Source organism: Bos grunniens, chromosome 2, assembly GCF_055505025.1.
Source record: "Bos grunniens cultivar Pamir isolate PY7600 chromosome 2, Bosgru_T2T1.0, whole genome shotgun sequence".
In the NCBI taxonomy this organism is placed as follows: domain Eukaryota; kingdom Metazoa; phylum Chordata; class Mammalia; order Artiodactyla; family Bovidae; genus Bos; species Bos grunniens.
This window is the reverse complement of record NC_141166.1, coordinates 130,013,933-130,039,905: the sequence shown is the minus strand read 5'-3', so window position 1 is coordinate 130,039,905 and position 25,973 is coordinate 130,013,933. Positions and strand designations below refer to the sequence as shown.

The following is a 25,973-nucleotide window of genomic DNA, read 5'->3' as shown; positions in this document are numbered from 1 at the left end:
AAAAGACAGGGAGGACGCCAGCAAAGCCTCATCTACTATTAGCAGCTGCTTTTCGGTTCTGTCCTTCTCCCTGTACCCAGGTATACCCCTGTTCTGCAGGACTAATCCAGAAGAAATAAATGATCATCAAGCTCTTCAAGAGTAAACCGACCAAAGACGAATTTTGCCATCCTTGTGACCAGTTGCTATGCAATCTTCCTTTGGGTGACATGTTACACATGTAAAGTTGTTCCTAGCATGTTTTTTATTTCTTGATGATGATAAGGTAAACCTAGAAGAAAAAAATTTTACCTTGATTATTAAAGACTTGGTGGGTGTGATATAGTTAAGTAAAAGGAGGTCCATCCTTATCAAGCCAAACTGGTGAGCTCTCAGAATGCACTGAATATAAATGTACGATTTTTAAGAAAAACTGTGACCAGGAATCATCAATTACATTTTATAAACATTTATTATTAAACAATATAAACTTTATGTGAATAACATTCTACCATAATTACTTATCCATGGAGGCCACTGAGAGTGAAATAAAGAATAGACAGTCCTTTCCGTGGTTTTCTACCTGGCCAAAGTTTGTTAAAATTTCTTGTTTAAGCTAAGTTTTTAGTATTAAGTATGCATAAGCCTCAGAAATTATATCTGAGACAGCTGGATAATCTGTTCAAAGATGTAAGGATCCTTCTTATACTGCAAAGGAAAACAGATGTTAATCTTCAGGCAGGGTTCAAGAGGACAGCGTCATTTGAAGAGTGACTTCTCATGCTTAGCACTGTGTTGCTGTGTGCTGGGCTCAGTCCTGTCTGACTCTTCGCAATCCCACAGACTGCAGCCCCCCAGGCTCCTCTGTCCATGGGACTTTCCAGACAAGAACACTGGAGTGGGTTGCCATTTCCTTCACCAGGGAAACTTCCCAATCCAAGGATCAAACCCATGTCTCTAGTATCTCTTGCACTGGCAGACAGATTCTTTACCAATGTGCCACCTGGGAAATCCCATGCTTAGCACTAGCCTCTTTAAATATATTATCTCAGTCATCCTTACAACTCTGTTCTGTTCAGTTCAGTTCAGTTGCTCAGTCGCGTCCGACTCTGCAACCCCATGGACTGCAACACACCAGGATTCTCTGTCCATCACCAACTCCTGGACTCAACTCATGTCCATCGAGTTGGTGATGACATCCAACCAGCTCATCCTTTGTCATCCCCTTCTCCCCCTGCATTCAATCTATCCCAGCATCAGTCTTTTCCAGTGAGTCAGTTCTTCACATCAGGTAGCCAAAGTATTGGAGTTTCAGCTTCAGCATCAGTCTTTCCAATGAATGTTCAGGACTGACTTCCTTTAGGATAGAATGGTTTGATCTCCTTGCAGTCGAAGGGTCTCTCAAGAGTCTTCTCCAACACCACAGTTCAAAAGCATTAATTCTTCCGTGCTCAGCTTTCTTTATAAACTCTCACATCCGTAAAAGACTACTAGAAAAACCATAGCTTTGACCAGATGGACCTTTGTCAGCAAAGTATATCTTTGCTTTTTAATATGCCATCTAGATTGGTCACAACTTTTCATCCAAGGAGCAAGTGTCTTTGAATTTCATGGCTGCAGCCATCATCTGCGGATTTTGGAGCCCCCCAAAATAAAGTCTGTCACTGTTTCCCCATCTATTTGTCATAAAGTAATGGAACCGGATGCCATGATCTTTGTTTTCTCAATGTTGAGCTTTAAGCCAACTTTTTCACTCTGCTCTTTCACTTTCACCAAGAGGCTCTTTAGTTCTTCACTTTCTGCCATAAGGGTGGTGTCATCTGCATATCTGAGGTTATTGATATTTCTCCCAGCAATCTTGATTCCAGTTTCTGCTTCATCGAGCCCGGCATTTCATATGATGTACTCTGTATATAAGTTAAATAAGCAAGGTGACAACATACAGCCTTGATGTACTCCTTTCCCTACTTGGAACCAGTCTGTTGTTCTACGTTCAATTCTAACTGTTGCTTCTTGACCCGCATACAGATTTCTCAGGAGGCAGGTAAGGTGGTCTGGTATTCCTATCTTTTGAAGAATTTTCCACAGTTTGTTGTTATCCACACAGTCAAAGGTTTTGGCATAGTCAATATAGCAGAAGCAAATGTTTTTCTGGAGCTCTCATGCTTTTCTGATGATCCAACGGATGTTGGCAATTTGATCTCTGGTTCCTCTAAATCCAGTTGAAAATCTGGAAGTTCATGATTCACATTCTGTTAAAGCCTGGCCTGGAGAATTTTGAGCATCACTTTACTAGTGTGTGAGATGAGTACAACTGTGCGGTAGTTTGAACATTCTTTGGCATTGCCTTTCTTTGGGATTGCAATGAAAACTGACCTTTCCCAGTTCTGGGGCCACTGCTGAGTTTTCCAAATTTGCTGGCATATTGAGTGTAGCACTTTCACAGCATCATCTTTTAGGATTTGAAATAGCTCAACTGGAATTCCATCACCTCCACTAGCTTTGTTCATAGTGATGCCCACTTAACTTTGCATTCCAGGATGTCTGGCTCTAGGTGAGTGATCACACCATCGCGGTTATCTGGGTCATGAAGATCTTTTTTGAGTAGTTCTTCGGTGTATTCTTGCCACCTCTTCTTAGTATCTTCTGCTTCTGTTAGGTCCATACCCTTTCTGTCCTTCATTGTGCCCATCTTTGCATGAAATGTTCCCTTGATATCTCTGATTTTCTTAAAGAAATGTCCAGTCTTTCCCATTCTATTGTTTTCCTCTATTTCTTTGCATTGATAACTGAAGAAGGCTTTCTTATCTCTCCTTGCTATTCCTTGGAACTCTGCACTCAAATGGGTGTATTTTTCCTCTTCTCTTTTGCCTTTAGTTCCTCTTCTTTTCTCAGCTATTTGTTAAGGCCTCCTCAGACAACCATTTTGCCATTTTTCATTTCTTTTTCTTGGGGATGGTCTTGATCACTGCCTCCTGTACAATGTCACAAACCTCCATCCATAGTTCTTCAGGCACTCTATCAGATCTAAATCCTCGAATCTGTTTGTCACTTCCACTGTATAATCGTAAGGTGTTTGATTTAGGTCATATCTGAAGAGTCTAGTGGTTTTGCCTACTTTCTTCAACTTAAGTCTGAATTTTGCAATAAGGAGTTCATGATCCCCATTTAATGGTATCATCCCCATTTAAAATGTATGTTAATCTGAAGTGCAAGGTGGTTCAATAAACTAATTTGAATCATGTTAAGCCCAGATAGCCGAAAGCCTATATTCATCTCTATAGCCACAATATAAATGAGGATAATCTAGAAAAGACTTTGGAAACCACATCTCAATTCTGACAGCAGAAATCTATGTGTGGATGGAGTTTTAGGCAGACAAGCTCCCTAGGATTTTGTGTGTAATAATTTTAACTCACTGTGGATTAAAAAATCTACCTTTATATCTTGTGGTTTCATAATTTTAATATGGTATAGAAATAGCTTTGGGTCACAGGATGAATAAAATTAAGATAAATAAAATTACAATAAACTCTTGAGTAAATAAAATAAAGCTATCAAAACGGAATTCTTACCTTGTTGTTGTTTTCTTTTTGAAAAAATAAACAGACAAGTAGAAGTCCCGTACTGCAGCAACATACTCCCCCTGGTATTGCAAAGAGAAGATAACATTCAGAGTAACAGTTAACACCCTTTAAAAAGAAATATTCTCGTCACAATAGTTAACAAAGCAACAAAACTGTTTTGCTGATCAAGATTAATATGAAATGATATATTACAGTTTAACAATGGAAAGGATGTGCAGTTGCTTAGTTGACTCTTTGTGACCCCCCATGGACTGTAGCCCACCAGGCTCCTCTGTCCATGGGGATCTCCAGGCAAGAATACTGGAGTGGGTTGCCATGCCCTCCTCCAGGGGATCTTTGCAACCCAAGTCTCCCACATTGCAGGCAGATTCTTTACCATCTAAGCCACCAGGGAAGCCCAAGAATATTGGAGTGGGTAGCCTATCCCTTCTCCAGGGGAACTTTCCGACACAGGAATTGAACTGGATCTCCTGGGTTGCAGGCGGATTCTTTACCAGCATGATTATTGTATGGAAAGGATACTCCTACTTTTATAATAATCAGAAAGTTAAAGATTAATGTAGATCCTATATCCTAAAACTAGAGTCTCGAACTTTAAGTATAATGATTAAAACTTTTTTCTATTATGGCATAATTTATAAACAGTAAAGTGCAATGTCTGACATGTATCTAACCACGTAACCATCACCACAATCAAGATTTAGGACATTTTCTTTGCCTCAGGAGCGCTCATTTGTTCTTTATTCCAGTCAATCCCCAATGCCCCTAGCCCTGCCAGCTATCACCACGGCTTACCTCTCGGCCTGTTCTATAACAGAACGGTAAATATTAGGTTGGTGCAAAAGTAACTGTGGTTTTGTATTGTTGAACTTTGCCATTTGATATTGGAATACATTCTTAAATACACGTGGTTATGTTATACATCATTTTAATGCATATTTCTCACTTGATGTTTTTTGCTAACAACTTATTGCTTGCTGTTTATACTTATTTTTAGACTATAGAAACGGTATTAGACGAAAAGCAAATTTATGTGATTCTCTTATTTGAGTTCGAAATGGATCATAAAGCAGCAGAGACAACTCACAACATCAATAACACATCTGGCCCAGGAACGACTACTGAATGTCCAGTGCGGTGGTTGTTAAAGAAGTTTTGCAAAGAAGACGAGAGCCTGGAAGATGAGGAGGGTAGTAGCTGGCCACTGGAAGTTGACAATGACCAACTGGCAGCCATCATCAAAGCTGATCCTCTTACAACTTCATGAGACTTTGCCAAAGAACTCAATGTCAACCATTCCGTGGTCATTCGGCATTTGAAGCAAATTGGAAAGGTGAAAAAGGTCAATGAGTAGGTGTCTCAAGAGCTGACCAAAAGAAAAAAAAAAAAAAAATATATATATATATATGTATCTATATATACTTTTGGCACACAGAGCCCAGCCGAGAGGAGCTACCCCACGTCCGAGGTCAGGGGCAGTGGCTGAGACTGCCAGGCTGCAACTGCATAGGAACGGCCAAGAGGAGCTACCCCACGTCCGAGGTCAGGGGCAGTGGCCGAGACTGCCAGGCTGCAACTGCATAGGAACGGCCAAGAGGAGCTACCCCACATCTGAGGTCAGGGGCAGTGGCCGAGACTGCCAGGCTGCAACTGCATAGGAACGGCCAAGAGGAGCTACCCCATGTCCGAGGTCAGGGGCAGCAGCCGAGAGGAGCTACCTCGTGTCTGAGGTCAGGGGCGGCGGCCGGGAGTGCCAGGCTGTGACAGCGTAGGAGCAGCCGGGAGGAGCTACACCATGTCCCAGGCCAGAGGGTGGAGACAAGCAACCCCAAGTCCAATGAGCGTGGGCACAGAAGGGCCTAGAGGAGCTATTCCACTTTCAAGGTCAGGAGGGGCGTAGGTGAGGAGATACCCCTCTTCCAAGGTAAGGAGCAGCAGCTGTGCTTTGCTGGAGCAGCCGTGAAGAGATACCCCACGCCCAAGGTAAGAGAAACCCAAGTAAGACGGTAGGTGCTGCAAGAGGGCATCAGAGGGCAGACACACTGAAACCATACTCACAGAAAACTAGTCAATCTAGTCACACAGACCACAGCCTTGTCTAACTCAATGAACTAAGCCATGCCCGTGGGGCAACCCAAGATGGGCGGGTCATGGTGGAGAGATCTGACAGAATGTGGTCCACCGGAGAAGGGAATGGCAAACCACTTCAGTATTCTTGCCTTGAGAACCCCATGAACAGTATGAAAAGGCAAAATGATAGGATACTGAAAGAGGAACTCCCCAGGTCAGTAGGTGCCCAATATGCTACTGGAGATCAGTGGAGAAATAACTCCAGAAAGAATGAAGGGATGGAGCCAAAGCAAAAAGAATACCCAGCTGTGGATGTGACTGGTGATAGAAGCAAGGTCCGATGATGTAAAGAGCAATATTGCATAGGAACCTGGAATGTCAGGTCCATGGATCAAGGCAAATTGGAAGTGGTCAAACAGGAGGTGGCAAGAGTGAACATTGACATTCTAGGAATCAGCGAACTGAAATGGACTGGAATGGGTGACTTTAACTCAGATGACCATTATATCTACTACTGCCGGCAGGAATCCCTCAGAAGAAATGGAGTGGCCATCATGGTCAACAAAAGAGTCCAAAATGCAGTACTTGGATGCAATCTCAAAAACGACAGAATGATCTCTGTTCGTTTCCAAGGCAAACCATTCAATATCACAGTAATCCAAGTCTATGCCCCAACCAGTAATGCTGAAGAAGCTGATGTTGAATGGTTCTATGAAGACCTACAAGACCTTTTAGAACTAACACCCCAAAAAAGATGACCTTTTCATTACAGGGGACTGGAATGCAAAAGTAGGAAGTCAAGAAACACCTGGAGTAACAGGGTAATTTGGCCTTGGAATATGGAATGAACCAGGGCAAAGAATAATAGAGTTTTGCCAGGAAAACGCACTGGTCATAGCAAACACTCTCTTCCAACAACACAAGAGAAGACTCTACACATGGACATCACCAGATGGTCAACATCAAAATCAGATTGATTATACTCTTTGCAGCCAAAGATGGAGAAGCTCTATACAGTCAACAAAAACAAGACCAGGAGCTGACTGTGGCTCAGATCATGAACTCCTTATTGCCAAATTCAGAGTGAAGTTGAAGAAAGTAAGGAAAACCACTAGACCATTCAGGTATGACCTAAATCAAATCCCTTATGATTATACAGTGGAAGTGAGAAATAGATTTAAGGGACTAGATCTGATAGAGTGCCTGATGAACTATGGACTGAGGTTCCTGACACTGTACAGGAGACAGGGATCAAGACCATCCCCATGGAAAAGAAATGCAAAAAACCAAAATGGCTGTCTGGGGAGGCCTTACAAATAGCTGTGAAAAGAAGAGAAATGAAAAGCAAAGGAGAAAAGGAAAGATATAAGCATCTGAATGCAGAGTTCCAAAGAATAGCAAGAAGAGATAAGAAAGCCTTCCTCAGCGATCAATGCAAAGAAATAGAGGAAAACAACAGAATGGGAAAAACTAGAGATCTCTTCAAGAAAATTAGAGATACCAAGGGAACATTTCATGCAAAGACGGGCTCGATAAAGGACAGACCTAACAGAAGCAGAAGATATTAAGAAGGGGTGGCAAGAATACACAGGAGAACTGTACAAAAAAGATCTTCACGACCCAGATAATCACGATGGTGTGATCACTGACCTAGAGCCAGACATCCTGGAATGGGAAGTCAAGTGGGCCTTAGAAAGCATTACTACGAACAAAGCTAGTGGAGGTGATGGAATTCCAGTTGAGCTATTCCAAATCCTGAAAGATGATGCTGTGAAAGTGCTGCACTCAATATGCCAGCAAATTTGGAAAACTCAGCAGTGGCCACAGGACTGGCAAAGGTCAGTTTTCATTGCAATCTCAAAGAAAGGCAATGCCAAAGAATGCTCAAACTACCGCACAATTGCACTCATCTCACACACTAGTAAAGTAATGCTCAAAATTCTCCAAGCCAGGTTTCAGCAATACGTGAACCATGAAATTCCAGATGTTCAAGCTGGTTTTAGAAAAAGCAGAGGAACCAGAGATCAAATTGCCAACATCTGCTGGATCATTGAAAAAAGAAGAGAGTTCCAGAAAAACATCTATTTCTGCTTTATTGACTATGCCAAAGCCTTTGACTGTGTGCATCACAAGAAACTGTGGAAAATCTTCAAGAGATGGGAATACCAGACCACCTGACCTGCCTCTTGAGAAATCTGTATGCAGGTCAGGAAGCAACAGTTAGAACTCGACATGGAACAACAGACTAGTTCCAAATAGGAAAAGGAGTACGTCAAGGCTGTATATTGTCACCCTGCTTATTTAACTTATATGCAGAGTACGTCATGAGAAATGCTGGGCTGGAAGAAGCACAAGCTGGAATCAAGATTGCCAGGAGAAATATCAATAACTTCAGATATGCAGATGACACCACCCTTATGGCAGAAAGTGAAGAGGAAGTAAAAAGCCTCTTGATGAAAGTGAAAGAGGAGAGTGAAAAAGTTGGCTTAAAACTCAACATTCAGGAAACGAAGATCATGGCATCTGGTCCCATCACTTCATGGGAAATAGATGGAGAAACAGTGGAAACAGCATCAGACTTTATTTTTATGGGCTCCAAAATCACTGCAGATGGTGACTGCATCCATGAAATTAAAAGATACTTACTCCTTGGAAGAAAAGTTATGACCAACCTAGACAGCATATTCAAAAGCAGAGACATTACTTTGCCAAGAAAGGTCCGTCTAGTCAAGGCTATGGTTTTTCCTGTGGTCATGTATGGATGTGAGATTTGGACTATGAAGAAAGCTGAGCACGGAAGAATTGATGCTTTTGAACTGTGGTGTTGGAGAAGACTCTTGAGAGTCCCTTGGACTGCAAGGAGATCCAACCTAAAGATCAGCCCTTGGATTTCTTTGGAAGGAATGATGCTGAAGCTGAAACTCCAGTACTTTGGCCACCTCATGCGAAGAGTTGACTCATTGGAAAAGACTCTGATGCTGGGAGGGATTGGGGGCAGGAGGAGAAGGGGATGACAGAGGATGAGATGGCTGGATGGCATCACTGACTCGATGGACCTGAGTCTGAGTGAACTCCGGGAGTTGGTGATGGACAGGGAGGCCTGGCGTGCTGCGATTCATGGGGTTGCAAAGAGTTGGACATGACTGAGCGACTGAACTGGAATATACTTTTTATTCTACGCAACAACAATGAACCATTTCTCGATCTGTGACATACGAGGAAGAGTGGATTGTATACAACAACCAGCAATGACCAGCTCTATGGGTGGACTGAGAAGCAGATCCAAAGCACCTCCCAAAGCCAAATTTGCATCAAAAAAAGGTTGTGGCCACTGTTTGGTGGTCTCCTGCCTGTCTGATCCACTACAGCTTTCTGAATCCAGGTGAAACCATTACATCTGAGGAGTACGCTCAGCAAGTTGACGAGATGCAGTGAAAACTGCAATGACAGCAGTCGGCACTGGTCAACAGAACGGGCACAATTCTTCCCCAAGACAACGCCTGAGTACACGTCACACAAACAACACTTCAAAAAATGAATGATTTAGGCTATCAAGTTTTGCCTCATCCATTATATTCACCTGACCTCTTGCCAACCAACTACCACTTCTGGCATTTCAACAACTTTTTGCAGGGAAAATGCTCCACAACCAGGAGGCAGAAAATGCTTTCTGTGAGTTGACGAATCTTGAAGCATGGATTTTTATGATACAGAAATAAGCAAACTTATTTCTCATTGGCAAAAATGTGTTGATTGCAATGGTCCCTAGTTTGATTAATAAAGATGTGTTTCACGTGTATATGTGTGGTGGATTCATGTTGTTGTATGGCAAAACCAATATAATATTGTAATTAACCTCCAATTAAAATAAATAAATTTACATTAAAAATAAATAAATAAAAAATAAAAGGAAAAAAAATAAAGATGTGTTTCAGCCTAATTATAATGATTTAAAATTCATGGCTTTATGATCCAGCAATCCCACTGCTGGGCATACACACTGAGGAAACCAGAAGGGAAAGAGACACGTGTACCCCAATGTTCATCTCAGCACTGTTTATAATAGCCAGGACATGGAAGCAACCTAGATGTCCATCAGCAGATGAGTGGATAAGAAAGCTATGGTACATATACACAATGGAGTATTACTCAGCCATTAAAAAGAATACATTTGAATCAGTTCTAATGAGGTGGATGAAACTGGAGCCTATTATACAGAGTGAAGTAAGTCAGAAAGAAAAACACCAGTACAGTATACTAATGCATATATATGGAATTTAGAAAGATGGTAACAATAACCCTGTGTACGAGACAGCAAAAGAGACACTGATGTATAGAACAGTCTTATGGACTCTGTGGGAAAGGGAGAGGGTGGGAAGATTTGGGAGAATGGCATTGAAACATGTAAAATATCATGTACGAAACGAGATGCCAGTCCAGGTTCGATGCAGGATACTGGATGCTTGGGGCTAGTGTACGGGGATGACCCACAGGGACGGTATGGGGAGGGAGGAGGGAGGAGGGTTCAGGATGGGGAACACATGTGTAACGGTGGCGGATTCATTTTGATATTTGGCAAAACTAATACAATTATGTAAAGTTTAAAAATAAAATAAAATAAAAAAAATAAAATAAAATTCATGGTCTGAAACTGCAATTACTTTTGCACCAATCTAATACCTCCCAATGGTAGCTCAATATCACCTTTCTGAGATTCACCCATGCTCTTAAATGTATCATTGGTTCCTTTTTATTGTTTAGCAGCACCCAGTGAATGCATATGTATTACAAATCGTTGATTCTCTTATTGACGCACACTTTCTCGTACGTGTCATTTGGTGGCCACGCTTTCATGTTGCTACCTATAGGCAGAACTGCTGGGTCACAGTAAGGCACATGCTTAACTTTACCCCATATTCAGCCACTCGGTACTGTCACTATCTGTTCTAGTGGACGTGAAGTAGTATCTCATTGTGCTTTTAATTTGTATTTAACTGATGACTACGCTGCTGAAGAGTAATGACGTTTATAATGCTAAGTGTTTTCTCTAAGAAATTAAACCTTTTTAGAACAAAGCCAAAATAATGTTATAAAACTTAAGACTAAAGAAACATGCCATCACAATGATATTTAGGGGCTTTCTATGGTACTTGATTTGATAGCTAAATAAATTATTGTATGAACATCATACAGTTAGTTTCAGATAAAAATTTAAGTATACACATGCTGCAGTGCTAAGTGAAGAAAAAAAAAGATAAAGCCCTCAGATAATTATTCAGATTGGGAAGTTATTTTATACATATTTAAGAAAAAGTCTAGAAAAACATTCCTCAAATATTATTGCCTGTTGAGATTTCATTTCTTTACTTTTCTGTAAAAGCATACTATTTACAGACATGGAGGTCATATTTTCAAAAGACATATATCTATAATCAAGTGGCTACAATATCTACAATCAATTTAAGTGGCTTTTACATGGTATAGGCTAAGAAGTACAGAAAATATGTCAAACCATTGATTTTTCTGAAGAATTACAGAGTTTATAAGAGCAGTAAGACAATATACAAAATAAGAATGGGCCTAAAAAAAATCTATACTGCAAACATATGCTAAAGCTGCAAGACAGTTTTTTTAGCTCCTAACAAAGGCACTGTAACTCAAGGCAATATTAAATGACTGTAACATAAAATACTCAGAGGAAAGATCGCAGGAAAGAGATTTTATGTACACAAAAGAAAACCAACAAAGCAAATTTTACCTCATTTCCAAAGGCAATGCACTTGGGTGACTGGTTTACGTAATCCAAAACAAAGGAGAGCTCCTTAGCTTCTATTTCCTGACTTGATGATTTTGGTAGTTTCACTGAAGCCAGCTGAAAGACATCTAGCCAAAGGCAGCTATATTAATAGAAAGCTTCTCCAGAGAAAGCATGTGTGTTTGTTCATATAAAACCATTTATCAGAACTCCAGAGTTCACTTGATGCCAAGATCATCATTCTAGGCTATCTGAACAAGCTGTACTCTTTATTTGAATATACAAGTTTTAACAGAAGTCTAATCTCAGAACTCATTTATGTACACAAGCATCATATGTACATTCAGAACATTTATGTACACACAAGCATCATATATGTAGAAATAGGAAACAGTTTCTTTTACTGGTGCATTTTGCTTTCCAAAGTGCTGAGATGAGCTTTAAAATGGAGACAGAATATGACATACTGGTGAAATGAGCAGCCACAAGCAACAAATCATCTGAGAGCTTTCACAAATGCTATGGACTTGCCACACATACATAGGATAAATTTTTCTGTAAACTGGCATGCTTTTCTCTTTGCATTCTGTTAAAATAGCTTCTCCTTAACAGGAAACAGTTATATTTCACTGCACTATTTCTTCCTTGTCCTCTACCAGGGAAGCCCCCTAGATTTTATAATGAATACAAATGTCTGTAACGCGTTGATCTACTATTTTTTTCTGTTTTCCAGTCTTTCTTACAGCCTTTTCAGTCATCTCAAACTTTATATGCCTAAATCCTAAACACGTATTTTCTTTTCTAAAGTTAAGTCTTCCCCAACACTGCCCACTTCAACTGAGGAATCATGTGGTGAGTATGGGGAGTGGCTACCAAACCACAGTGATGAGCAAAGCCACCTAGGAAGACACAAAAAATGCTCACTCCTAGACCAAATCTCAGACCCAGTGAATCAGAGTTCAGAAACATGAATTTTTAAATAAGCATACACATTTAAGAATTAAGATAGACATTAAGATGCAGAAGGAAATGGCACCCAACTCCAGTATTCTTGCCTGGAGAATCCCATGGACAGAGGAACCTGGCGGGCTACAGTCCATGGGGTCTCAAGAGTCGGACACGACTGAGTGACTAAACAACAACAAGAGACATTAAGAATTCACATATTTATGTACAGGCAGAACCTAAATACTGAAAAGTGCTATTTTAAACAGTCACCTGATAAGGCAACAATCATTTTAAGAAATATATTACCATTTCCAGATATTTTTTGAAATGTCCCTTAAAGATGGTTTATGGGCCACATAAGAAAACTCATAGCTTTTTATTCTTTCATGTCACATTTCTGATAGATAAAAACATTACTCCTTAACACGGTACCAAATGACTTCTAGCTAAAAGCGATTTCGCTTTCACAGTTGTGACTATTCTCAAGTTACTTAAAAGTCCATGACATTAGCAATCTGCAAACTGTTTCAACAAAAGAAACAACAACCCCCCTCCCAAATCCCAAAAATCTGACTACCAACACTCCCCAAAAAACAAACCAAAAATCCCCCCAAAACTTCCAAACCACCCCCATCATGGAAAGGATTACTTAGTTAATGAGTTGTGAGCCAATCTCACTGACCACCCAGTTACAAATTTAAAGCTGGTCTGTACTTTGAATTCTGAATACAACTCTATTTTGAGGAGGACGCACACAGGTTGCATTGGGATTCTTGAAGTCTGAGATTAGAAAAATGCTTTGGATATATTCTTCGTATCAATGTTGGGGTATTAAACTTGCTAAAGGATAATTACTTGTAACTACTGAAGATATTCTAGATTTCCTAAAATGCTCTGAAACAGCAATTTCAGTGAATAATGTTCCAATGATAACAAAAATATAAAAATAATTTAGCCGCCCTCTTAGCTGCTAATAATTTGTTTTCTATACCATTTCTTCCAGATTCAAGGTCAACAAATGGGTGGTATTTGAGGATGGGTAAAATGATAGGGATGCTTAAAAATGACATTTGTTCAGTAGCAAGACACACTGTAGCTCAAAATAGCTTTAAAATCAGAGTTAGGTTGTCCATTATCACAACCATATTTTAAATAATCATTCCCTCATCAATACTTCAGAAAGTAATACAAACCCTCCCCCAAATGACTGCAATAATGATGAAACCAATTTAAACACCAGCTCCAAAAACTGACTTCAGACTAAAATGAAAATGTTAAATTTGAGACACTGTAAAAAGAAAAAAGCCACTCAAAGCTATATAAGTCAAAATAAATTAATTTACTGTACCTGGTTTTTCTTTATTTATTGTAACAAAGACAGAATCCTCAGCATGGGAAAGAGTAAAAAGGGCGTGAAGTTCACACCCAACTCTGAAGGTCTGAAAGATGAAGAGCACAATATTATTTATTCCGTCCACCCCCTGCAGAAGTTTCATTAACAGGAGGGATTTTTTTAATCCATTTTGCTCACTGCTATATTGCCAACATCAGAAGAAAACTTGGCCTAGGGAGACACTCAGTATGTATTTACTAAATAACCTTTTAAGTGAATATCTCTAGATCTACCTGGTTCTTTTCCATGGGTGCACAGTATTCAATTGAATGAATATCAAATTTTAACTTGAGTAAATTCAACTTTTTTCTACCATGAACAATGTTTAATGTTTTAAGAATCGTATGTACCTGGCATTATTTCAACAAGAGATTCCTAAAGGTGAGATTGCTGGAGCAAAGGTATTCATTTTCAGTTTCATATACTGACTATATACAAAAATGTATATTTCTCTATATTTTATCACTATGTATTTTCAATTTGCAATTTGTCTAAACTGACAGGGAAAAATGCGGTTGTTATCTCTTAATTTACATTTAACTATTAACAAGGTTAAGAATCTTTTCATGTTTATTGGCTATTTCTTTTTAGTGTATTACATATTCCTACTCTATACCATCGTTTTTTTCCTGTGGGGTCTAGTTTTTCCTTATTGGTTTTTGGTAATTTTGTGTATCACTGATAATATCTCTTGTAAACATGTTCTTTCACTGCTCATTTTTTGGTTAAAAAAGTTTAAAATTTTATATAGTCAAATTTATCTTTTATGATGAGTGAATTTCATGACATTTTAGGAAGGCTATCTAAAAGATGAGACCTTAGAGAAGTAACAAAACACATCTGTCTTATGTTGCCATTTCTCTTCACATAATGAAAATGGAAACTCAATCCACTTACCTTTATCAAAATGCCATCTATATAGTCCCACAGTTTAATTGTGCCATCAACGGAACAAGAATACAGCTAAAAGGGTAAAAACAGTACAAAACTGATTAAGAAAAAGAACTACAATAAGATTATCAAGTAACTTAAATGCTGATACAGAAGGTATTGCCTATTCATTAATCTATTATTAGCTTTAAAGACGTGAAGTCACTTATACTCTTTTTGCAAAATGAAAAATCTTATCACAGCTCTTTGTGGAAATGAGACCTATCAAATTTTAATTAAAAGAAGGAAAAAAGTCAACCCTCTACTTTCAAGAGGGAGATGATAAGGTACTGAGTAATAAAAAACTCTTGAGAGCTTGTGACTATTATCCCAGAGCTCAGTTCTTTACCAGCAGAACTACTTTTATCTTGCACGGGTATCAAAGGAATGTAGGGTAACAGTCAATTTCTACGTTTATCTCATTGTAACCAACAGTCTGTGGGCCAAACTCTGGTAACACCAGAATGCTTTAGTAACATGTTTTTATTTTGGTTTCAGTGGACCGAGTTTTACTAAGGTTACACTGAACTTCTGTGTGTGATATTATTGTGAAAACAATTTACAAGAAAGATGGTGGAGTAGGACATGCAACTCATCTCATAAACAATGTAGTTCCAGGCTGTGAACCCATTTTAATAATTTACTTTTAATTTTAATAATTAAAAATAAGTGAAAAATACCCTGAATCAGAAAATCAAAATAGATATTTCCTTGATCATCACCTAGAAAGCTTCTCAGCCAAATTCAATTTAAATTACTCTGGCAACAGTAATGCCAATATTAAAAGATTCGATTGTGAATTGTTTAACACCTGTAGATGGTTGTTGGGATTGAGCTGGATTCCGGTCACCAGATTTCTGTGCCCTTGCAATATATGCACACATTCTTCTGTAGCTGTGCTATAAACTTTAATAAAGTCTCCAGAGACACAGAAGATATACCTGGAAATGAGAGAGAAAAACAAGATTCACTTTTCCATACAGTATAATCTATTGTCCATGAAAAATTAAAACATGCAATGGAGATTTCATTTAAAATAAAAGTTCAAGAACTGTATACTCAAACTGTGCTGCTCACACCTGTAGGGACATCTAAGACCATTTAGTTCATTAACTCTCAAAAGTAGATCAATGATGCCAAAAATCACATCTCTGACCTGTGCCAGGGGCAGAGGCTATATGACATCATCCTGCAAAAACGGCTGACCTAACCAAGCTGCCTGCTGGCTAACGGATGCAGAGACTGTGCTGTGCACTACAGTTACTCTTCTGTGGGGTGTGGCTAACAGCAGTCTTGCCTTGCCCTCCAATACTCCATCATTCACTGTGGACACCAGTTTACAAGTACGAAGTCGAAGATTCTCTACTCAGTGAGGTCTCTCATATAGCAAAGTGTAAAGACTTTATGGCAGTTCTTTTTCTTGCTGCTAAAATGCTGATTTTGCCTTTGTTTTTCTAGATTTGTGGCTTTCTCCCATATAGCAGAGGCTACTAAATTATTAATTGTGGTTAATCTGGGGTAATATTTGACTTTTTTCATAGTAGGTATAACCATAAGACAAAGCTCAGAACTGCAAATATTCTAGTATCAAATAAAAAATGTTTGTTCTGTGCCTATTAGATCTGACACTGTACATGCCTAATATGGTGCTTCCTCATACACTATAGAAGGTAAAAACCACAGAATCCTTAGACTGGACCTCTCTCTACTCTGTGATCCCAAATCATTTGATCTATTTTTGAATTGTGTTGAAATTCCTCATTTATCTAAATATCCATCTCCCTTATGTAGCCATAAGCTCCTGTAGGGCAGAGGCCTTACTTATATTTGATTTCCAATGTCCAATCCAGTCTGTCAAACAGAACTTGCCCAATCTTCAAAGGTTTTATAAACTATTTAAATACAATGAACCAATGAAAGAATTACTACCAAATAATCAAAGGGTAAATCTATGCTGACTAGGGCTGCTACTACCCTATTTTATCATTTCTAAGACACTTGAGTTTTCACACATACATCTCTGAAATCAAGATGCCTCTTCCAAGTGCTGTGACCAGAGGACACAGTTGTGTTCAACTGTTTAATAAGATCAACAAAGAACAAGCAATGAAGCAACCGAGGCCCATGGACGCCCCTGCTGGCTGGCTCCTCCTCTCCACGCCCATGAGTACCCAGGTTCTCACCATCTTCAGCCCAGACCACTCTTTTAAGGGCCCCCTTCAGTCTCCAGGTGCGGCTCTTCAATTCACTTTTCTTATTCATTTTTACAAACTTGACCATATTATTTCCTTAAATAAAGACTAAATTAAAATCCTTCAAGGTTTTTTCACTGGTTTCAGGATATGATCCAATTCCTAAGTTTGACTCCAATCTGACTAGAACTTTTTCACTTGAACAGTAGGCCAAGTGGTTCAAAATTCCAACAATCTGCCCAACCCCGCTCCCCCCCCTGCATTAGCAGGTCCTTTAGGCAGTACTTCCTTGAGACGGTGGTGGGTGACGGGGTACTGAAAACTCACCCTAGCTGATTCTGATACTCTTCTCTAGAGGAAAGTCATTTCCTCTCTCCTTGCTCCTCAGCAGAGAATAACGGGTTTAACTACCAATATTTGAATACAAACCCCTAGAGGAAACATTCCATGCCTTTGCACATTCTGCTATCCTTGGAGAATGAGAACATTTTCTACATCTTTGACACTCAGTTAGGGTGTCTTTCTACCGGAAACCTTCTCTTGCCGCTGCTGCTAAGTCGCTTCAATCGTGTCCGACTCTGTGCGATCCCACAGATGGCAGCCCAACAGGCTCCCCCGTCCCTGGGATTCTCCAGGCAAAAACACTGGAGTGGGTTGCCATTTCCTTCTCCAATGCATGAAAGTTAAAAGTCAAAGTGAAATCGCTCAGTCTTGTCTGACTCTTCGCGAGCCCGTGGACTGCAGCCTACCAGGCTCCTCTGTCCATGGGATTTTCCAGGCAAGAGTACTGGAGTGGGGTGCCATCGCCTTCTCCAAACCTTCCTTTATTTTGTTCCAAATCGGTGCCTGTCTTAACCTGCTTCCACAGGGTGCAGGGCTCAGGTCTACTCTGGCATTTTCCACACAGTGTTATGAGAGACTTTCCCGACCAGACTATGAGCTCTTTGAGGGGAGCAATTGTGTTTACTTACTACAAATAATAATGGAAATACAGTGTGGTAGAAAAGAATGCATTTTAAAGAAGTCAAGCCCAGATGGGTTCAAATGTCAGCTTTTATCCATGTATGGGCTGAATGATGTTGGAGAAGTTACTTAATCTCTTTAAACCTCACTGTTCTCTACTCATGGGTTATTATAAGGATTATTATAAGATTTTTATAAGGGTACATTGAGACAATGTGTGCAAGTGCAAGCTTTGCACAGACAGCTGACACTCAATAAATCTTCTGTAAAATGAGGATAACAATACCTAAACCATGCAGACAGGAGTGCACATAAAGCACCACCACGGTGCCTGTCACAGGGGACTCCAGTCATCTTTGTTGATAAAGTATTGACGAAATTAATGATGTTTTCAAGCAGGAAACAGGATTTATATGAGGTTTTGAAGAATGTATGATTTAAGGGCTGGGAAAGAAAAACGATGCTGCTAAAATGCCACGATTCTGTCATTTCATTTACTATTTCAGCTTTTTTGATAAACTCTTTGAAGTAAAATACAACATTTCCTTATTCCTTTTTGTATAAGTTAGCCAACTCCTTGTAGTAGCTTTTAGATAATATTCAAGTCCTCAGCGATTTCATTATAACCCTGTTAATTTGCTAGAAAACTGGCTTTAGTTATTAGCTTATATATATATACATGAAAAAAAGTTATCTCTAAATCTTGACCAAGTTCCTATTTTGAATTTCTACCTAAACACCTGCTACATTCACATTTATTTTCAAGGTACTTTAAACTCAAGAGTCCCGGTATGAACCCAACATCTTTTCCTTGTTAATCCTATTGGCTAAAGCACTCCAAAGCTCTGTCTTTTCTCTTCACCTTCAACAGTATCTTAATTTTGGCCAAAGTCATCTCTTGCTTGGATGCCTGGATTAGCCTTCGGAGCCCTGGTCTATAACCTTCTAGACTCTTCTCCCACCACTTCCCTTCACCCTATGCTGCAGATATACTGACCCCACAGCCATGATAACCCTCTACCTATTCCAATTTAAGTTGTTTGCTTTGCTTGATCTCCCTGCCTCCCGATGTATCACAGAAGGAGCAAACTCCTACTGGTTTTGCAAGATCCTACTGCTGAAGGGAAACTTTCTCACTGTGTAACTCCCTCTTCTATGCCAGCTTGTACCTTGAGTATGCTTTCCTACTCTCTTCCATCTCTCCACCATGTATTATACAGCCTTATGCTTTTGAACTCTGGTGTTGGAGAAGACTCTTGAGAGTCCCCTGGACTGCAAGGAGATCCAACCAGTCCATCCTAAAGGAGATCAGTCCTGGGTGTTCACTGGAAGGACTGATGTTGAAGCTGAAACTCCAATACTTTGGCCACCTGATATGAAGAGTTGACTCACTGGAAAAGACTCTGATGCTGGGAAAGATTGAGGGCAGGAAGAGAAGGGGACGACGAGATGGTTGGATGGCATCACTGACTCAATGGACATGGGTTTGGGTGGACTCTGGGAGTTGGTGATGGACAGGGAGGCCTGGTGTGCTGCAGTTCATGGGGTCGCAAAGAATTGGACACAACTGAGTGACTGAACTGAACTGATACATTTTTCAGATTCATATTCTGAAACACAATCTTATGTTATCACCCCCTGCCTGAGTATACCTTATCTAGAGAACTAAAAAAATACACTCTCTTTGGACCAAACAACAACCAAGAACTGATTCTACATTTTCTTTCGAAACTAACATCCCCAGCTCTCTCCATACACCATTTCTACTAGCTAACTGTACCACAGTTCTCATGCTTATACTGTGCCCCCTATCCCAAATGTCTTCCATCTATATCCTCTAGTCAAAATACCATCCATTTGTTGTAGTTCAGTCGCTCAAGTCGTGTCCAACTCTTTGCGACCCCTTTGCCTTCAGCAAGCCAGGCTTCCCCGTGGTTCACCATCTCCCAGAGTTTGTTCCATTCCTGTGTAGCCTAAACATCACTTCCTCATCAACCTTCTCCATCCTTTTAGTCTGAAACACTGTTTCTTATGGGCTTCCAAAGACGCTTACTCCTTGGAAGGAAAGTTATGATCAACCTAGATAGCATATTCAAAAGCAGAGACGCTACTTTGCCAACAAAGGTCCGTCTAGTCAAGGCTATGGTTTTTCCTATGGTCATGTATGGATGTGCTGAGTGCCGAAGAACTGATGCTTTTGAACTGTGGTGTTGGAGAAAACTCTTGAGAGTCCCGTGGACTACAAGGAGATCCAACCAGTCCATTCTGAAGGAGATCAGCCCTGGGATTTCCTTGGAAGGAATGATGCTAAAGCTGAAACTCCAGTACTTTGGCCACCTCATGCAAAGAGTTGACTCACTGGAAAAGACTCTGATGCTGGGAGGGACTGGGGGCAGGAGGAGAAGGGGACGACAGAGGATGAGATGGCTGGACGGCATCACTGACTCAATGGACGTGAGTCTGAGTGAAGTCCGGGAGTTGGTGATGGACAGGGAGGTCTGGCGTGCTGCGATTCACGGGGTCGCAAAGAGTCGGACACGACTGAGCGACTGAACTGAACTGAACTGAAAGTGCAACTGTATGAAACATGTTACTGGTTATCTTCTTTTCCTCATTAGGCTTGAAATTCTTGAAGGTAGGATCAATCCTGGAATTATCTTAGTTTTTGAAATATCAGTTTTTTACTAACACATAGCTGGTAAACACTTAAAAATTAACTGCACAACTAAGGAAGTGAAAAACATTAGATCCCAATATAACGAATAACTTGTAGAAATAGTACACTGGAGGAAGAAACTGGATATAAGTCCAAAGTGGCAGAACTTTGGCAATCTCTTGAAGCCTCAGTTTCCTCCTGACTCACAAGTTGAGTATCAACAAAGCCCTTTGTATTGTAAAGACCAAAAGATTTTTTTTTTTTGCCTCTAAGGCAATTTACAGAAGTTTCTTTAAGTCATGCATGCATTCAATCACTATTGCCATACACCCATAAGATATTGTGGCAATATAAACTTTCGAAAGATACTACCTCTGCTTTTCCAAGACAGAAAGGGTGTTTGATAAGTGTCTATCCCTGAGTGACTGGAAACCTTTTTATATTGTATCATTTCTAAATGATGTTCACAATATAGCAATGATGGTAAGAGCTGACATACACTGAGCCATTCAACGACAAGCATTGTTTGACATGTTCTATATATACTTTGGCCACCTCATGTGAAGAGCCATTGGAAAAGATCTTAATGCTGGGCAAGACTGAGGGCAGGAAGAGAGGCGGGGTGACAATGGATGAGATGGCTGGATGGTATCATCGACTCAAATGACATGAGTTTGAGCAAATTCCGGGAGACAGTGAAAGACAGGGAAGCCTTGGTGTGCTGCAGTCCATGGAGCCGCAAAGGGTCGGACACGACTGAAGGACTGAACAATATGTATTAAGGTATTTAATCCTTTTATAACAACCCTATGAAATGAACTACTAAATATCATTCCCGGTTACAGATGAGGCAACTGAAGCGAAGATTAAGAACCTCGCGAAAAGCACACAATAGATGAACCGGGCTTAGTTACGCTTCCAGCTACACTGAACTCCTGAGCAAGGCCATCAGGGCTTACGCATATATTTACCTCACACAGAATCTAGTATCAGTTTTTACAGAAAGCTCCAAAAAGGCTATCAAAACGCATTTTTTTAGGTGATAGGGAAGTGCAAAGAAATCGGAACCTGCAGTAATCCAAGTCACGATTCGGTCCGAAAGAAGGCTGTTTACTCCTGGTTTTCCAAGAGTAGCGGCGTACACATCTGTGCCTGAACTATGTTCCAGCCTCTCCAATGCAGAGCCTATTCTAGACACAAGGGTCAGCCCGGGGGCCCCCTAAACCTATCTGCAGGTCCAGGGAGCCGGGAAGCGAGCGCGCCCCAGCCTGCGGTGCCTCTGGATTAAGGGGCTTCCGACTCCTCTTGCAGCACCCGGACTCCGGCTCCCTCCCGCGCGCGCCGCTTCCTCGAGCCAGAAGCGCCGGCTGGCCGGTCCAGACGCGCCCGGCAGTTCTCGCCCCCCACCACCCGTGGACTCACGCCCCTCAGCCGGGCCGGCAATTACCCATGGCCTCATACTTAGAATCCGCAGAGAACACCGCTCTCCTGAAGTTCAACTCGCTGCCGCCACAACGAACCACGCGGATGCCCTCTTCCTCCACCATCTTCGCGCACGCGCACGGACTCTCTACCGCCGGGCCAGCCACGAGCTTCCTCAACGGAAGCCGGTGGGTAGGGAGTCTGTCCCGGCCCACAGGCCGCCAAGAGGGGCATTCTAGGACTCAGTCTCTATGGTAGGTTTCTACGGTAAGACCCAGCGCCTGTGCGGCCATCTTTGGCTTGGGCAAGTAACATTGAAAAGTGAAAAGTGAAAGTGAAGTCGCTCAGTCGTGTCCGACTCTTTGCGACCCCATTGACTGTAGCCTACCAGGCTCCTCAGTCCATGGGATTTTTCCAGGCAAGAGTACTGGAGTGGGTTGCCATTTCCTTCTCCAGGGGATCTTCCCGACCCACATTAGGACATGTGTAAAAGGTAAATGAGTTTGAATAAACTCCGGGAGTTGGTGATGGACAGGGATGCCTGGCGTGCTGCGATTCATGGGGTCGCAAAGAGTCGGACACGACTGAGCGACTGAACTGAACTGAAAAGGTAAAAGCGAAACAGAGACATAGACACAATGTATTTATATTAGATTCCTCTAAACTGTTATTATAGATACATTTCTCTCCTGCTTTGTTAACCCTTCTCTATAGTTTCTTCCGCCGGAAGAGAAAGGAGGCCCAAAGTGTCAAGTGACCTCCAGTCTTTCCCCAAACTCTCCCAGTCTTTTTTGCCTTTCTCTTACCTCTGATTTGGGCGCTGCAAGATGACGCCAGCGTTTCGAGCCAACGGCTTGCTTGGTCGCGCAAATTGAGTTCTTGGGTGGAAACGTAGCGTTCTGTATTTTGCACAGCTGTTAGGACCTCTCGTTAGTCGTCCCGTAGTCGTCTTCCTCTGAGCATACATTCCTACAGAACCCTTATAGCTTCATGAGCCTGGCTTTTTCCTTTGGACACCTGGCTCCTACCCCATCTCTCCCACGTTCATTAAATCTTCTCGGCTTTACCCTGGCTAAGGGCTTTAGCCTGCCCCCTGGTTGCTGCTGTTTCGCTCGAGTTTCTGTGGTTTTAGCTTCCCCAGTTAGTCAACCGAATCCCTGAACTCTGAGAATGTTTATGCCTCTCATCTCCATTCCCTTTTGTAAGCTTATATGTTACATATTCGTGGTCCCTATATATTAGGGGGTGCTTCTCTTCGTTGTTTCATTCATTCAATAAACATTTACCAATCTCCTCTGTAATTCTCTTAGGTGTAAAGAGCCACAGACAGCATAACTATAACAGGAACAGGAACAGAAACTGCTTTGATTCTGTAGAAAATTACCACATCCCTCCAGTCTTTGTGGAGGCAAATAATTATTGAGAGCCTTCTATATGTGAGACACAATTCAAGACAGATGTGATCCCTGTCCTGTTACCTTCGATGGGAGAAAGGCAAAAATCTTTAACAAACAAAATGATCACAGATTGTATACTGAAAATAAAATAGGAATATAAGAGAGAGAATAGTTTTCTCTGAAGAGGTTTAGGATTGACCTGATGAATATGTGTTAAGGTTGTATAGTTTAAAAGGTAATAGTTTAACAATTCAATGGTAATACAAATTTGGTATAAAACCAGTGCAGAAATAGAATGGTCCCTCTTGATCCTATTCTCTGTTGCAGAAAGGGGGACCCCTTCCAGGGTTTGAATGGGGGCTCTTGTCTAACACTCGGAAATGAATTGTCTGAGGAGACACACATGCTGATAAAGCGGAGGCTTTATTGGGAGGAGGCACCCAGGTGGAGAGCAGTAGGTAAGGGAAACTGGGAGGACTGTTCTGTCACATGGCTGATGGTTTTCTCTGTCCAATCGTTCTGAGTAGGGTCCTTCCTGTTGGCGCATGTATTGCTCAGCCAAGATGGATGCAAGTGAGAAGGATTCTGGGAGGTTAGAGGACGCGTGACATCTCCTTTTTCCCTTTCCTTAACTCTTCCACTTGGTGGCTTATCAGTTCCATGTTCCTCAACAGGACCTTCTGTCATAAAATAAGGCATGGAAGTAGTTACTATGGTGCTTGGCTGGAGTGGGCAGTTTCAGTCAGTTTCCCCTAATATCTCCACCATGAAAAGTTTGGTGTATGTGCTTCTTGATATTTTTATAAGCATACATAGATCAGATCAGATCAGATCAGTTTCTCAGTTGTGTCCGACTCTTTGCGACCCTATGAATTGCAGCACGCCAGGCCTCCCTGTCCATCACCAACTCCCGGAGTTCACTCAGACTCACATCCATCGAGTCAGTGATGCCATCCAGCCATCTCATCCTCTGTCGTCCCCTTCTCCTCTTGCCCCCAATCCCTCCCAGCATCAGAGTCTTTTCCAATGACTCAACTCTTTGCATGAGGTGGCCAAAGTACTGGAGTTTCAGCTTTAGCATCATTCCTTCCAAAGAAATCCCAGGGCTGATCTCCTTCAGAATGGACTGGTTGGACCTCCTTGCAGTCCAAGGGACTCTCAAGAGTCTTCTCCAACACCACAGTTCAAAAGCATCAATTCTTTGGCGCTCAGCCTTCTTCACAGTCCAACTCTCACATCCATACATGACCACAGGAAAAACCATAGCCTTGACTAGACGGACCTTTGTTGGCAAAGTAATGTCTCTGCTTTTGAATATGCTATCTAGGTTGGTCATAACTTTCCTTCCAAGGAGTAAGCGTCTTTTAATCTCATGGCTGCAGTCACCATCTGCAGTGATTTTGGAGCCCCCAAAAATAAAGTCTGACACTGTTTCCACTGTTGCCGCATCTATTTACCATGAAGTGATGGGACCGGATGCCATGATCTTCGTTTTCTGAATGTTGAGCTTTAAGCCAACTTTTTCACTCTCCTCTTTCACTTTCATCAAGAGGCTTTTTAGTTCCTCTTCACTTTCTGCCATAAGGGTGGTGTCATCTGCATATCTGAGGTTATCGATATTTCTCCCGGCAATCTTGATTCCAGCTTGTGTTTCTTCCAGTCCAGCGTTTCTCATGATGTACTCTGCATATAAGTTAAATAAACAGGGTGACAATATACAGCCTTGACGTACTCCTTTTCCTATTTGGAACCAGTCTGTTGTTCCATGTCCAGTTCTAACTGTTGCTTCCTGACCTGCATACAGGTTTCTCAAGAGGCAGGTCAGGTGGTCTGGTATTCCCATCTCTTTCAGAATTGTCCACAGTTTATTGTGATCCACACAGTCAAAGGCTTTGGCACAGTCAATAAAGCAGAAATAGATGTTTTTCTGGAACTCTCTTGCTTTTTCTATGATCCAGCAGATGTTGGCAATTTGATCTCTGGTTCCTCTGCCTTTTCTAAAACCAGCTTGAACATCAGGAAGTTCACGGTTCACATATTGCTGAAGCCTGGCTTGGAGAATTTTGAACATTACTTTACTAGCGTGTGAGATGAGTGCAATTGTGCGGTAGTTTGAGCATTCTTTGGCATTGCCTTTCTTTGGGGTTGGAATAAAAACTGACCTTTTCCAGTCCTGTGGCCACAGCTGAGTTTTCCAAATTTGCTGGCATATTGAGTGCAGCACTTTCACAGCATCATCTTTTAGGATTTGAAATAGCTCAACTGGAATTCCATCACCTCCACTAGCTTTGTTCGTAGTGATGCTTTCTAAGGCCCACTTGACTTCACATTCCAGGATGTCTGGCTCTAGGTCAGTGATCACACCATCGTGATTATCTGGGTCGTGAAGATCTTTTTTGCACAATTCTCCTGTGTGTTCTTGCCATCTCTTCTTACTATCTTCTGCTTCTGTTAGGTCCATACCATTTCTATCCTTTACTGAGCTCATCTTTGCGTGAAATGTTCCCTTGGTATGTCTAATTTTCTTGAAGAGATCTCTAGTCTTTCCCATTCTGTTGTTTTCCTCTATTTCTTTGCATTGATCACTGAGGAAGGCTTTCTTATCTCTTCTTGCTATTCTTTGGAACTCTACATTCAGATGCTTATGTCTTTCCTTTTCTCCTTTGCTTTTGGTTTCTCTT

The 25,973-nt window shown here is 41.2% G+C and overlaps 1 protein-coding gene across 2 annotated transcripts in view; it reads right to left on the bottom strand.

The window, feature by feature from the left end:
- The window catches only part of WDR75 (WD repeat domain 75), a 42,032-nt gene extending 18,861 nt beyond the window's left edge, over positions 1-23,171 (bottom strand). The window contains exons 1-7 of one of the 2 annotated variants that reach the window (XM_086361702.1): positions 22,702-23,171; positions 15,474-15,603; positions 14,630-14,695; positions 13,688-13,778; positions 11,395-11,519; positions 3,555-3,625; positions 152-271 (exon numbers count right to left, since the gene is read on the bottom strand). In XM_086361702.1, the coding sequence (XP_086217828.1) occupies positions 152-271; positions 3,555-3,625; positions 11,395-11,519; positions 13,688-13,778; positions 14,630-14,695; positions 15,474-15,603; positions 22,702-22,862 (764 nt within the window). In that variant the 5' untranslated portion in view covers positions 22,863-23,171. Of the gene's footprint in view, positions 1-151; positions 272-3,554; positions 3,626-11,394; positions 11,520-13,687; positions 13,779-14,629; positions 14,696-15,473; positions 15,604-21,934; positions 22,035-22,701 lie in introns of those variants that run through there. The other variant, XM_086361710.1, reaches the window with a different exon arrangement.
- Positions 23,172-25,973: the final 2,802 nt, after the last annotated feature.